The sequence below is a fragment of the Pecten maximus genome, chromosome 13 (genome assembly GCF_902652985.1).
Source record: "Pecten maximus chromosome 13, xPecMax1.1, whole genome shotgun sequence".
NCBI classification, from domain to species: Eukaryota; Metazoa; Mollusca; class Bivalvia; order Pectinida; family Pectinidae; genus Pecten; species Pecten maximus.
The window spans coordinates 25212453-25228798 of record NC_047027.1 but is presented as its reverse complement, the minus strand read 5'-3'; the positions used below and the strand labels follow the sequence as shown (position 1 = coordinate 25228798).

The 16346-nt window shown below is 34.7% G+C and overlaps 1 protein-coding gene across 1 annotated transcript; it reads left to right on the top strand.

The window, feature by feature from the left end:
* Positions 1-496: 496 nt before the first annotated feature.
* Positions 497-9307, top strand: LOC117341003 (peroxidasin homolog; the record flags this gene model as incomplete). Its single annotated transcript, XM_033902797.1, has 4 exons — positions 497-533; positions 4652-4912; positions 5284-5547; positions 5998-9307. Coding segments are annotated over 4 exons (924 nt in total), but the record flags the coding sequence as incomplete, so codon positions are not given.
* Between the last annotated feature and the right edge of the window lie 7039 nt (positions 9308-16346).

Genomic DNA, 16346 nt, shown 5'->3' with positions numbered 1-16346 from the left:
AAGAGGTGTTTTCCTTGATAATTAAACATTTGTTTTTAAAAGAACAGTTCTGTTTACTATACACTGCTCACATGATGTAGTCCTATATAATAGAGTAAAATGATACATTACAACTGTAGCTAGTACTTCAGTTCTATCTAATAGAAAAAAAATGTTGCAATCTTAAACTGAAGAGTTGATGTTTTGTCCTAATTGTAAGGTTGTGTAAACATAAAGGGATATGATAGATAAATATTGTATTAATATAGGGATATATACAAACATTACAGACGGTCCCGGTACCTCCATAGCTCTGTCCCCGTCCGAAACTACCTACACCAGGACAGAGGGTGACACGTTACCGGACATCACCTGTACAGCGGACTGTAGACCTGGCTGTACCTTTGTCTGGACACGACCGGACAACACCAACTTTACTGTCTCACCTGTGTTGTCACTGGGACAACTGGACAGATCAGAACACGGGACGTACAGGTGTACTGCTTGGAATGTTGTCGGGGAGTCGACTATAATAACCAGTGTTACCGTACAGTGTAAGTACATGCATGTAGCTATAACAGTACTGTGCAGTAATTCATTGTCAGTGATTTCATATATATGTAACATCAAACTAATATCTGATTATTGATTTAAGCCTACACATCATAAGATAGTTACAATCAACACACATCTGTTTACTATTACAAGCATTGGTTTATTAGTAAAACTTATTTTACATTGTATTGTAATCCAACACGACAGAACAATCATTGATTGAACAACACAATCCTCTTCTTGTTTAATCCAAACAAGAAATATCTTTAAAACAGATTTTAATGCTGGTGGTTATAATGTAAAACTACTGATGAAATAAATTATTGAACTACATTTTAATTAATAAATACGCAGTTTCAGCACGGATAACAAAATTATATCAGTTTGAGTCAATCCCTATGTCCAGCTTGACCACTCGATTTAGTTGGGAATCCTCCTCTTAATTTAGCGCGGAAATTATCTTTTAATTATTACGTGACTGTTTTGAAATCGTGGCAACACAAACAGACGATAGTTTACAAGGCTATATCTATATTCCGTCTGGGTTAGTTGGATAACGATATTATACAGTGGTTTAAATGTTAAATAGCACGTTCTGTATATATTACGGCACACATATTTATGTGTAAATAGGTGTAAACACTGTTCATATAGTATAGTGTCAGTAGCGATGTACTGGTACAGACTGTGTAAATATTACCGAGCTTATGGAACTATTACAGAGTTTGTGTTAATATTTCAGAGTTTGTGTAAATATTACCGAGATTATCATGACCTACTATCAAACAATCAAGCAGAATACCAGCGGCGTCCGTATTACTGCTGTTTTCATGTTTGAACTGTTACAATCTATTGTACTGCTTCCCAAGTTTAATTCTAGGATTGTGTTTGACCCATTTCCCTAATATTCTCTTCATTGCGGAAACTGTTATCGTTTCCAACCGCAGTAGATTCACAATGGAAGCCATTTTTGTTTCCATGTGTTTTAGTTTGTTGTGCGCATGCGTTTATCGTATATGTCACAAATTTGCATATTCAGAGTGATAACCTTTTACTAATTGATAATTGATGTTTTTTATGTACATAAATCATCAAATTCGAATGGTTATTGTTCAGAAGGTTATTTTTTGAAAAGATATACCCAATAATATGATAGAAAATACAAAATAAATATTGGTTTACCGTGAGGTCCCTTTAACTTTGTTTCGTTTTAAACTGTACATCTGCATTTTGCATTGACCGCTATATTGACCAACCACGTACTTCATCTTGACAGAAACGCCACCTGTCGCGTCATATCCGGGGCCAAAACAAAATTAGACGGCTATGCCGAAAAACTTTGACCGTTTAACATGTACGGTCAACACATTTCGTAAATTCGTAAGTGATGTATTATATAGTGAGTTGATATGAACTTGCTATAGTTTGGGCTTGATTGCCTCTTTGCCTAAAAGCCATATCACACTCGGGTAACTTTCAATAAAATATCCAAAATATAATTCCCTGTAGTGCGCAATAAGGGCAAAGTGTCTTGCCCATGGACACATCCAATCGACCTAAAGAAAAGATTCCTCTGACCGTGTGGTATATTGCACCCACTTATCATCAGGGTTATACCTATACTTTAGAGATGCATGCAGTATTTTCATTCTTGTATACCTGTGTAACTGACATCAATTTGGGAGGAGGGTTTTCCACATCGCCTGCCCAACCCCAATCCCCCAACCTCATCGCCAAATAAAAATCACTGCATATTTGGGAATTAGGCGATGCTCCATAGGCCAATATATATCAGCATCATGCCTGGTATGTGTTAGCCCATTTCAGTGTAACCTATATTCTGACTTCGTCATTACCTTGACCTAGTTCTAGGCCTATTTTCTTTCAAGGTCTCCAAATCTTAAGATATTTACCCCCTTCCTTTTTCTATAGAAATGTATAGGACGAATTCCTTGATCTCATATCTTGCAGCATAGTTGCACATCGGAACACTTGTATACATTATACATGGAGCTATCTGTACTTGATTGTGTGTATTGCGGTGCGACAAAACAGGAAAAAACTAAACAAAAATAGGGCTTTGATACACCCAACTAAGTTCGAGTTTTCATAACAAAAAAAAAAAAGAAAAAGAAAACGCATGTAATACCTGTTCAAAGAGTGAAGCTCTTGTAATTAAAAATCATCTTAAAGATTATCTCCAGTAGGTCATATAATCCTTGAAAAGGGACGAAGAATAGTGACTACAGGTGAAGAAACTAGTAGATAGGGTTTTATGTATAGAGAAATATAATGCATAGGTAGCGTACGGAAAAAAAGATTGCTGCAATTTTCTTTTTTAACAATATTTTGTGCCAGTGATCGTCGCTATCTATGTAGACCAAGTTACAGTTTATGAATCGAAAATCGTCATAATGTTAATAAGTCTAGGACTGAGAGTAATCTTTAACAATTCCAAGATTACGATGAAATGGAGAACTACTTACAGGGAAGGAAGAGAGGTAATCAAACTTAAACCAATGTATTTTATGTCAAATGTAGTACATTGGTGAAGCTTGCGTTGAACAGTCAATTTTCAGCAGTCAATTTTAAACAGAGCCAGGGTCAATATTCAACGTCGAAAACTGGCCTAGGAACAGGTTTCAATGAGGCTCCATTTTCAACGTTACACTGACACTAAATGAAATGCAGAAGAAACATATAGCCGTTATTTCGTCTTTAGGCAAATTGGATCTGTAGGTAGGGCTTCCTTTGAAATCACGCAACAGATTGGTTCCATTTGCAAAGAAGAGATTCTGCAGATACGGGTGAAGTTATTAAATGCCCTATTTTTAATAATTCAGTTTTACATAACTCTATGATGGTCACGTTAGTTCAGAAAATGTATTAGAAAAAGTGAGGTCCATCAACTATGACAACAAAGAATATGTAAAAACACTTCATTGGTGATGGCTCTTATATGAACGACTGGACGAAGGCAAAGACAACATTATGTTCTCTCATTTCTTGAAATGTTGAATATATTATATCCGAGTAAGATAGCTATGTAAGATAATTTCTATCTTACATAGCATTTCACGCGCCCGGACAAAAACAAACGCTTAGAACGTCTTATGCTTGTGTTCAGATCCATCAGCCGTCATCGCCAGTGTTAAGTTTAAAGACTTTGAATTAACTAAACAAAATAGATGTATTCAGTTGACCCATTATCATACCAGCAATTAGCCGAACGGGTCACATGGTAATACGATAAGACATTTCATTTCAGCAAAACATTCACTTCATTTACTGCACAGGCAGCAACGAGCTAGACATCACTCCCTTTAAGCCTTGAAAATAACAATGAAATTCCAATGACAGTCGTGAAGGCATGAAGTGACCTGGCATTTTATGAAAACAAATATGACATGTCTTTAAAAAGTACAAAATCTTCCATAAAATCATTAAATGTGTCAAGTGTTAATCAAAGTCTATGCAAAACAGGAGGGGAACTCGTTTTCTAGTTGATTTCCTTAAGGATGGTTGATAGAACCTTTCTCTAACATTGTCGATTTGATCCCGGAGACGTTAACATCGATCGAGTTACGGCAATTTTCATCGGCGAATGCTGTTTCCTTCATCATTGAATCATACAAAGAATGGATATTGTGTGCAAACTGATATGTTTGTCAAAACAGGTTATGATTTTTCAAAATATTTTAAGTATTATTAATGAAAACCTAAATAAAATAAAAATAACAAAAGTAAGAAAATGGATGGTGGAGGCAAATTTTCTGCCAAACATCTGGCTGTGATATGAAAGAAAAAGACTGTTTTATTATATATGTATGTGCATGTAGGATAGAAAGTCTTGCATACACCTATATGCGATAGTCTTATAATATACCAACAGAAGGAGAGTTAGGAGGGCAAAACACAGCTTTTGCAATGAGATAATCGCTGTATAATTTCCTTAACAATAGTGTCATTTAATTTTAACAACGTATGATAATACATGTTCAATGATTTTGAAGCAAACTATTTCGGGGAAATTTTGAAACTAATTTCTTATATAATTATCGAATAGGGAAAGAAAATATGAAGAGTTCTATGCATTAACCTTTTAAATCAATTCCAGACGGACCTTCCACCGTAAGTCTGACTCCATCAACTGTGACCTACACTTCTACCGAGGGACAGACTCTCCCCACCATCACGTGTTCTGCCGACTGTAACCCGGTCTGTACCCACAGCTGGACAAAGGATGGACAGTCCTATACAACAGGATCAGGTCTCCAACTCACCAACATACAGCGTGGTCAGGGGGGCGTGTACAGGTGTACGGCCAGTAATGAGTATGGGAGTGACATCAGCGTCAACATCAACGTCATTGTAGATTGTACGTATTTACTTTTTCATTGGGAATGCTTCGACTCCAATTACTAGGTCATCAATGAAACTGTGTAAAATATTAACCTATTACAGATACTGATCAATAATGGGTTATGGTATTTTTTTTTTCACAATTCCTAATTGGTATAAATTGTAGGCAAGTATCGATCTTATCATATTATCACATCATAATGTGTTTCATTGTTATGAATATATCTAATTAACACATACATTCCATATTGACGTACCACCATATATCTGTCTCGCTAGACACTGCCTAAACAAGGATATGTGATTGGTTCTCATTGCAAGGTTTATACAGAGAGAAGGGTCTGATATAAGTTAAATTATGAAAGGGTGTATATATAATCATTACAGACGGCCCAGGTACCTCCATAGGTCTGACCCCGTCCGAAACTACCTACAACAGGACAGAGGGTGACACGTTACCGGACATCACCTGTACAGCGGACTGTAGACCTGGCTGTACCTTTGTCTGGACACGACCGGACAACACCAAATTTACTGTCTCACCTGTGTTGTCACTGGGACAACTGGACAGATCAGAACACGGGACGTACAGGTGTACTGCTAGGAATGTTGTCGGGGAGTTGACTATAATGACCAGTGTAACTGTACAGTGTAAGTATCTATAATAACCAGTATTACCATACAGTGTAATTGAGTCAGATACACAGACGTTAATCACAACAATAGGTAACATGATTACTAATTTGCGGAATAATTATAATGACGTTGATCTTGTCTATGTCAGATGTGTCGCGCTGTGGTGCATCAATGTGCATAATTTACGATATAATACGCCTTTGTGATATATATTACATCATGAACATACAGCGAAAGAAATTATGGTCTAATGATGTTTTTGTTCTGTGGTTTGTGTTTTTGTTGTTTAGAACGCTAGTTCAGAAATAGAGAACTGAAATAATTTATGGCGTATGCACATCATTTTTATGTTTTATTGATATAGGTTGACATTAACTATTTCTATTTAATATAACATCAGATACTTATAACATCAAACACTTCTGTACAAAACAACATCTAAATTTTAACATTGATACACGGTAGATGGTCCCGGTACCTCCATATCTTTGTCTCCGCCGAACACTATCTACACCAGGACAGAGGGGGACACGTTACCGGACATCACATGTACAGCGGACTGTGGACCTGGCTGTACCTTTGTCTGGACACGACCGGACAACACCAACTTTACTGTATCACCTGTGTTGTCACTAGGACAACTGGACAGATCAGAACACGGGACGTACAGGTGTACTGCCAGGAATGTTGTCGGAGAATCAACGACAATCGTCCATGTTGATATATTACGTAAGTATCATATTCCATGTTCACTGAAGTTGTTGATTGAATGCTTGAATAATAAAAAGAAAATACCAGTCCACTTAAATTTCATTCTTATGTACTGATGATTAGAATAGTTTGAATAGCAGGGAGTGAATTAAACTGTATCAAATGAAGGTGAATTCCTATTGATCAATTATTCAATCTGCACAACAGTGATGAGAGTAAAGCTCCATTAATGGTATTCTGATATGGCTAGTATCCTAGCATTTTGAACATCTAGATATGATTTCCATTTGATTCTATTTATATGTAGCTTTGCTCAGAAAGCGAGAAATTAAAAAACACGCGTTTTCGCGTATATTTAAGTTCGGCGCCATGTCATGACGACAAAACATGTTTCATGGTAAGTGAATTAATCAATCAATCAATCAATCAATTAATTTCAGGAATAGATAGATTTGCAAATGGCTACCCAAATTGACTCTACAAATAAAACTGTGTATCAATTCTGTTTGATGTTTCAAGTAAATATTATAATGCTTTTCGAAATAAAATGTTAGTGACGACATATTATCGTTTTCGTACATTTTTTATTGACATTGAAAAAAAAGTCATTAACCCTGTTACCAACACTACTCTGAATATATTGACAGACCTGAATGTTTGCACTTTAATCTGCTGATACATTTGTGGTCCTGTCTTACTCATGTCAAAAGCTATGATATAATAATCCACGAATCAGTGCCTGAAGTTATACCATAGACAGGGCAGTGTATCCAGTAGCAACAGTGAAGAGGAAACCGTTCATAATTTGTGTTAAGGTGAGTACAGTTCGTGATTTATAGCAGCCTCTTTTCCAGGTCACTTTAAATGTTTTTAGCAAATTCAAATATAAAAAAAAAATCATTTTTGTTTGGAAATCATATGTCTGTCCTGTTAATGTATGTATGTCCTGTAACATGTATGTCGTTCCTGTAACATGTAACATCGCAAACACATCAGGTCAAACATAATGTTACCGATATATATCTGTTCCCGACGTAAGCCTGTACAGAATTGTCACTATTGCATAATCAGACGGTTGGATATTATACCGATTCCACACACTCCATTCGATCTTGAGCGACACAGAAATCACGATATATGAAAATTTGAATGTGCATCATAGTCTGTCACTTTATACGATAACTTTAATACTATCGTATGTAAACATATATTTATAAAACGGATAAATAACTTCTTTTAATAAATGCAATGTACCATCAAACGAAAAATAAATTCGACATTTGCATTTTCAATATGGAATCGGCTTATATTTTAATGAAATAAAATACTTGAACATTCTACATTTGTAAACTACCTCGAGATTTATGACATTTGAAAAACCTCAAATGATTAAGTACGTCATAAACTAAATTCTAAATCTCTCCAATGACAATATAAATAGTGTGTAACTAATATCAACCGTCAAACAAACAGGCTAGGTGACAAAGTTTAAAACTTTAACCATTAACTATTTCGCTAGTTTACCATAACTGTCCCGGACGTTGACTACAGCATATGAAGGACTGAAATAATATATAAGAAAACTATCAACATGGGACAGGACACCAATATACTTGTTCTGGTTGTCATCTTTGTGTTCCTTCCAGGTAAGAATTGACAAAAGATGTTGGTGTGTCTTCCAGCATGGTCAGCACTGAATCTTAAACCAAGTTAATGAAAGAATACTTGTCTGTCGTTTGAGACCACTCTCATAGCCATATCTTGAATAATTTGTCGACAATCACAATTTTCTCTAATTTAATTGTGTCACTAGGCCGATGTAGTTTCTACCCTGATTGTATGATAGGTGTGTTGATAGACGAGGCGAGTGTCAGTGCTCTAATATTGTCATTACAAAACATATCATTGCGCGTTTGCTTGAAATAAAAAATATTTTTGTTTTGATATAGTTGATTATTTTCATTAATGTTATAGTCCTATATTGCTTTTGTCTAGAATATAGGTGCTTTATTAATTTCAAAAGGCCGCCGGTGATTTATAGGCGAAAAAGTTGTGATTATATTCGTCTTAGGCATTCTAGCGCAAGCCTCCTTATTATGTACCATGTGTAAAAATTAATAATTACATTCTGTATGGTTAGCATCATCTAGATACAATGCACGCGTGCAAATTTGGTTAAGGTCATCAGTTCACCTCTAACACCATAATATTACTTTATAATGCACATATGATGGAGAATGCATTGGATAGAAATTGGCACTGTTGTAATATAGTTTATATAATATACATGTAAAAAACGAGGTAACTTCTACAACAGCAATTTTAAACTCGAAATATGATTTGTAAGCTATACTCTAACTCCACCCATAAACTATATATACCTATTTTGCAATATTGGGTTTTGATCCCCATCAGTGGATGGTTATTGTGTTATATACAAATGGACTGTCGGCCTGTAGCTGTTGGGGGGATAAGCTCAATTTGACCAAATATGCATATCTATACATATCACCACAAACATCTAATCATTTCTTAAGAAGTTACTTTCTTCCAATCATGCAAAAAATCAAAACAATCTATAAAGATACCCCCCTTCTTATTATATAATGCTATATATTATAATATTATATAATATATATATTTGTTGTATGTAAATATGTTTAAGTTTGTTTACCTGTTTATGTAAGGAGAGGACTTATATAGGCTCTGCCTGATGTCCAATCCTATATTGATATTAACACCAGTCAACAAAATATGTTGAAATTGAAAGGTCATCAAAAGACAGCGCAATACACTTGTAAATATTTGTAATTACTATTAGGTTATATAATGATTGTTATGTAACACTGGTTTACATAGTTCATGAACAGATAGGGTTCTATTGCTGGTACATACAAGGCCACAAATTCAGAATTTCTGTTTCCTTCATACGTCATATGTTGACAGACAGGTATTTTTTAGGAAGTCGTTCGTTTTATTCCAACATAGGTGTTTGCGTGATGTCAGGGACTTCCGTTATTAACAACATCAATATCATACCAAGGGTTTCGGTACCTTGCATATAATGATAAATTTGTCTGGTTTAATACATTACTATTAGGAATACATATTCTATATTATATTCCAGCCGACTGGAGGAGGTACTGCGGTAGATGCCCAATCATCAGCATACACATGTTCCTCTACTGGTAACACTGGGTGTACTGACACAGATGCCAACAGTTACACATGTGACATTACACCACAACATGAGGCAACTCTGTCACCTGGTACAACATACTACATACAAGTAGCAGTAAATCTTGATGGGCAGTACCAATCTCTAGGACTAAACTATATCACCAATGATACAGAGATAACGGTACAAGATTATACAACCTTGCCCTAACCTAACAGGTGTAATTCTAAACTGTGTCCATTATGAAACGAGCATTACTCCAGAATCTTACACAGGAAATAAATGTTATGAGGATGGCAGTCAAGTGTTTACATATATTGAGTGTAGTAATCTGCTACGTACGAAACATATCCATATAGCGTCCGTCGGTATAATTTAAAACCGTAAGACATTGTAATCATAAAATGTAATAACGGTGCAGATTTAAACACAGCTGTAATGTCCTCAAAATTCAACTGTGAACTTTTTTCAGCAGAAGCCTTATGGATCAAGCTCTCAAAAAAAAATTATAAAAATATTCACCAAACACCGAAGAAATGTCTCCACTACAACGACCCAGTAATGATAAAAGCCGCAAGTTGAGGGGACGGGTATTTGAGTTGGCAAGTTATCTATAAAATGACCAAACTATTCAAGGCCACCTTATATAAAAATAATCCCCAATTATTATAATACCAATAATCAACATAATACATGAATAAAACAATCATTATATTCATGATAAATTTATCAATACAAATTGCACAATGAAAACACAAATGAAAAATGAGTAAATATAAAAATCACTATATAAAGTACCTTGATGACTTAACAATTAATAAGTATGTACTATTTTCAGATATAGTCAAGCATGCATTGTGATATTTCACTGGGAAGCTCTGGACGTTACATTTTGTCTATGGGGGTACCATATCCAAAAAGTTCAGTGACTTTATTTAAGATATGTAAACCAAATTCAAGTCACAGTAATAAATCCTTTCTCTATTGACAGGTCAAACATTTGGGTTCAAAAACTGGAAAAGCCTGTATTCATTTGCAGATTAGTAAACAAAAAGGTGCATAGATATCATAAAACATATCATAAACATGGGAATTTTTTATTCTGATTTATTACCAACAGAATCATTTCTATTATCATATGTTTTATAGGATGATTAACTATAAAGTACATTGTTTTGGAGTTGTCACCCGGAACAAATTCATAGATGTATTGATAAATCTCTCATTTTTACACAATTTATGCATTTAATTCATTTATTCGTTGAAGGGTTTATGAACCCAAGAATAATAACTATGAATTGATGATTGTGATAAAAAGATGTTCGATGATTTCTGCAGTTCATTTCCTTCCAAACAAATATAACAATACAATTCATAATGAGTAATTCGTGGCATCAATCACCAATCAGATTATACCATGAGTTATGTCTTGAATAATTCCAATATAAATTTCATAGAGTGGATTTCTTAACACACAATCCATGTATCTCATTTCATTCATATACTCGAAATGAATACTGAGTATAAAGTTTCTAATTATATACTACCATTCGGATTCGAACATCAATGCAGGCGGTGACAATTATCAAAGACAGTCCAGTCGTTCTCTGTACATAGTATGGCGAAGTACCCGGGAGGTTTATATGTTGACGAAATAACCTCAACCTGCCTAAAGGAACACTGAGCAATGTTGAGTATACGCTTAAAGGTTCAAGTTAGAAATATTTATGAAATTCAGCATTTTATATTATCATTTAACAATGATATGTAATTAGTACAGGACATTTTACAAATAAGGCATTTAGTTGTCATTGTGATAAATTTGTATTAAAATCTCAGGAATAATGCTTTCAGTAAAAAATTAAAAAAATCGAAAACAAATATCAACACAAACATCAATAATATATTTATAAATTGATAAGAAATTCAATGCTGACTTCGCACACACAACAGCGAACCATCAGTCTTGAGTATTTGCTACCAAACAATTTCATCTCGAAAAAAACCTAGTTTGGCTTGTAACGTGGCTAACGGAATCGGACAATAGAGGCACTTTACTGTCGTATGGCTTCGCATACGCTGGCTTTATCTGTATATTGTATTAAGAGTAAAAACCCTATTTGTAGCGTGCGCAAATGCATGCACTTTTGGCTAGTCCATTCGATAACGACTTTACCAAATATTGCATATGCCACAGCTGTAATGATGAAACGATTCGGGTGTTGGTAATATCGCATAGATCGCAGATCTAAATTAAGATTATATCATAGATTTGCAATCCAAATGTAAATACTGAAATGTACACAAATTAAAATCGTATTCAACAAAAATGATACGGGGAAAATTTATATGAAGTATATTGATATCTACGAATAACTCAAAGTTCGTCTATCACATAGCTGAACTCCCTTCCATGTGATGCGGTCAATTCAGGTAAAGTTCGTAATTAGATACGTAAGCTCATTATTTGTGTCTTGAAAACGACGACGACGACAACAACAACGACGACAACAATAACAACCGGTAATTACGTAGAATTGTATTTTGAACAAGCAATTGCAAACCCCTTCTTTCAACCCCTACCAGCGAAAAAAGGGTGACAAATGTCGCATAAAATAATTTACCAGTCACTTTAGACCCATTGGTAAAACATTAATATCATTTTGTTATAATGCAATCTAGGATGTTCCAAAGACAAAAAAGGCTACAGTGACTATACAACTACCTTATTCATTTATGTAACTTAATATAAATAAAGATGTCATTTGATTACTTCATTACAATGCCGATTACGTCGAAAATTAAACTCTGTTTTAATTTCAATGCTATGCAAATGTTCCTTTTCCAAGCGTTAGAACTTCTAGTAAGTAGTCCGATTGTGACATGTAGATATATACGATACATATTACATTTCCGTAATTTATATAACCCAATGTTTGCGATATATACATGTGTACCAGGTAATTTGAAAGGTGTAAGTTAAGAGCGTTTAGAGGAGTTTATTTATAGTTTTAAGTATTTGTAATAAATTACTTGGCTCTGTCACTTTAATAACGTTTTCATCTTCACATCGGCTTCGGTTAAAACCAAATGTGAGTCACATAGTTGTAAACGTGGGATATCACCAAATTAAGATTTCGACACTTTTCTTAACCTATAATGTATTGATTTCGGCAGCGGTGAATGATTTAAAATCATTGGATATCAAAACAAAATAAAAATCAATCATTATAGAAATTATATAATAGTTGGTATATACGAAAACAGCCGAGCAAAAAGAGGATAGCTACACAAATGTATTTGTATACCTTTATATACACCCGTGTGCACAGGGCAATCCGCAGTTCTATTTATAACTGGGTATATGTGTGTGACTACACTTACCAGGAAGTATGTTCAGTCTAGGTATACCGATCGTCTACATAGCCAGCTTACTATGGATGTTTATTTCTCCAGCAGGTAAGATATGTGTTTTATATTGTTTGGTCCAGGTGTCTTATATAATGTACATTTCTTAGGTATGTATTATGCAATGTCATGCTTAACATAATATTACCATTTTGATCTGAGCAGTTTTATTCTAACAGTTCTAAAAATAGACCAGAATGACTTGTCGTGTGTGCTGTATAATGAATATGCATGGTAGCTATACATAACTTTAACATTTTTATCGAAGCAGTGTTATCTTCACAATCTAAAAAGTTATTACTATGGACATACGATGATACATGATCACTATGGACAGACAATGATACAATATCAATATGGACAGACAACGATACATTATCACTATGGACAGACAATGATACATTATCACTATGGACAGACAATGATACATTATCACTATGGACACAGAATGGTACATGATCACTATGGACACAGAATGGTACATTATAACTATGGACAGACAATGATACATTATCACTATGGACAGACAATGATACATTATCACTATAGACAGACAGTGATGCATTATCACTATGGACAGACAGTGATACATCATCACTATGGACAATGATACATTATTACTATGGACAGACAGTGCTACATTATCACTATAGACAGACAGTGATACATTATCACTATGGACAGACAATGATACATTATCACTATGGACAGACAATGATACATTATCACTATAGACAGACAATTATAAATTATCGCTATAGACAGAAAATGATACATTATCACTATGGACAATGATAAATTATTACTATGGACAGACGATGATACATTAACACTATGGACAGACAATGATATAGTATCACTATGGACAGACAATGATACATTATCACTATGGACAGACAATGATACATGATCACTATGGACACATAACGGTACATGGTCACTATGGACAGACAATGATACATTATTACTATGGACAAACGATGATACATTATCACTATGGACAATGGTTCATTATCACTATGGACAGACAATGATACATTATCACTATAGACAGACAATTATACATTATCACTATGGACAGACAATGATACATTATCACTATGGACAGACAATGATACATTATTACTATGGACAGACGATGATACATTGTCACTATGGACAGACGATGATACATTGTCACTATGGACAGACAATGATATATTATCACTATGGACAGACAGTGATACATTATCACTATAGACATACTGTGATACATTATCACTATGGACAGACAATGATACAGTATCACTATGGACAGACAATGATACATTATCAATATAGACAGACAATTATAAATTATCGCTATAGACAGAAAATGATACATTGTCACTATGGACAGACAATGATATATTATCACTATGGACAGACAGTGATACATTATCACTATAGACATACTGTGATACATTATCACTATGGACAGACAATGATACATTATCACTATGGACAGACAATGATACATTATCAATATAGACAGACAATTATAAATTATCGCTATAGACATAAAATGATACATTATCACTATGGACAATAATACATTATTACTATGGACAGACGATGATACATTAACACTATGGACAGACAATGATATAGTATCACTATGGACAGACAATGATACATGATCACTATGGACACATAATGGTACATGGTCACTGTGGACAGACAATGATACATTATTACTATGGACAGACGATGATATATTATCACTATGGACAATGGTTCATTATCACTATGGACAGACAATGATACATTATCACTATAGACAGACAATTATACATTATCACTATGGACAGACAATGATACATTATCACTATGGACAGACAATGATACATTATTACTATGGACAGACGATGATACATTGTCACTATGGACAGACGATGATACATTGTCACAATGGACAGACAAGGATATATTATCACTATGGTCAGACAATGATAAATTATCACTATGGACAGACAATGATATATTATTACTATGGACAATGATACATTATCACTATGGACAGACAATGATACAATATCACTATGGACAGACAGTGATACACCGTCACTATTGACAATAAATCATTATCACTATTGACAGACAATGATACATTTTCACTATGGACAGACAATGATGCATTATTACTATGGGCAATGATACATTATCACTATGAACAGACAATGATATATTATCACTATGGACAGACAGTGATACACCGTCACTATTGACAATAAATCATTATCACTATGGACAGACAATGGTACATTATCACTTTGGACAGTGAATGATACATTATCACTATGGACAGACAATGATACATTATCACTATGGACTGACAATGATATAGTTTCACTATGGACAGACAATGATATAGTTTCACTATGGACTGACAATGATATAGTTTTACTATGGACAGACACTGATATATTATTATTATAGTCTTTTTGACATGCACCCGTGTGCTTAAGATGCTGTAACCCTGACGGGGTCGTCTGAGTACGCTGTCCCTGGGACTGAGTTTACACTGACGTGTGATGTACCAGAGGAGGCCAATCTGGTCCAGTTTTACCGCCGTCCTGCCGTCATTTCTCCAGTAGGTAGTATTCAAGTAGCTGGTGACCAATGTTACAACACCATAGTCAGCCCCGCCGCCCCCTGTACACCGGATGTCTGTTCCTGTGTAACGTCTGGAGGCCTTGGTACAGTGTTCCGGTGGATCATACAGCCACAGATGGGAGACCATGGATCTGTGTGGTTCTGTAGACGTAACAACTATAACCTAACTATCCAAAATTTGGACAGTGATGACTATACTTTTAATGTGGCAGGTGAGTACAATGTATTATATGCGTTTAAATGTAGTAGTGTTTACTTTTGTAAACCTCGACATATTTTGGAGTTTGACAATAAACAGCTTTGATATCAACATGGACAGTGTTTATAAAGAACGAATCACGTACCTTTTGTTTTGAGTAAAATGAAAAATAGTTAAATATACAAGCGCAATGATGAAACAGGGATTGTATTAAAACGGACAAAACAAAGAATTATTGGAGCAAACTTAAGTCAAAAATACAATAAAGAACATGCTTAAACTGGTGTTCGTTCTTTCGATATTTGTTTTTGTAATTATCATTGTAGTTTTATCATGAACAATGGGAGACTAAATTTACAGCTAACATTACAGATCAAAAAGTTCCCAATTGAGATTTTCAGAAATATGCTCAAAGTTTCAGTAATAAGAAATCGTCCCGAGAAATATCTCTATGATCACAGTATGTTCAAGTCATCATATCTAAAGTCCCAGTCACACTTTGCCGATACTTACCGAGGTGTATCACGGATGTCCACAGTTCTATATACCGAGTAAGACCCTTCCTTACTAAATTTTTGCGCGAAAACAGTAGTTCCACGGTACTGGTACAGAATGTCACGGTGATCAACAATACCACTGTATTGCAGTGTGTTTTATCGACTGGTTTGTTCTGGTAGTCTGGGT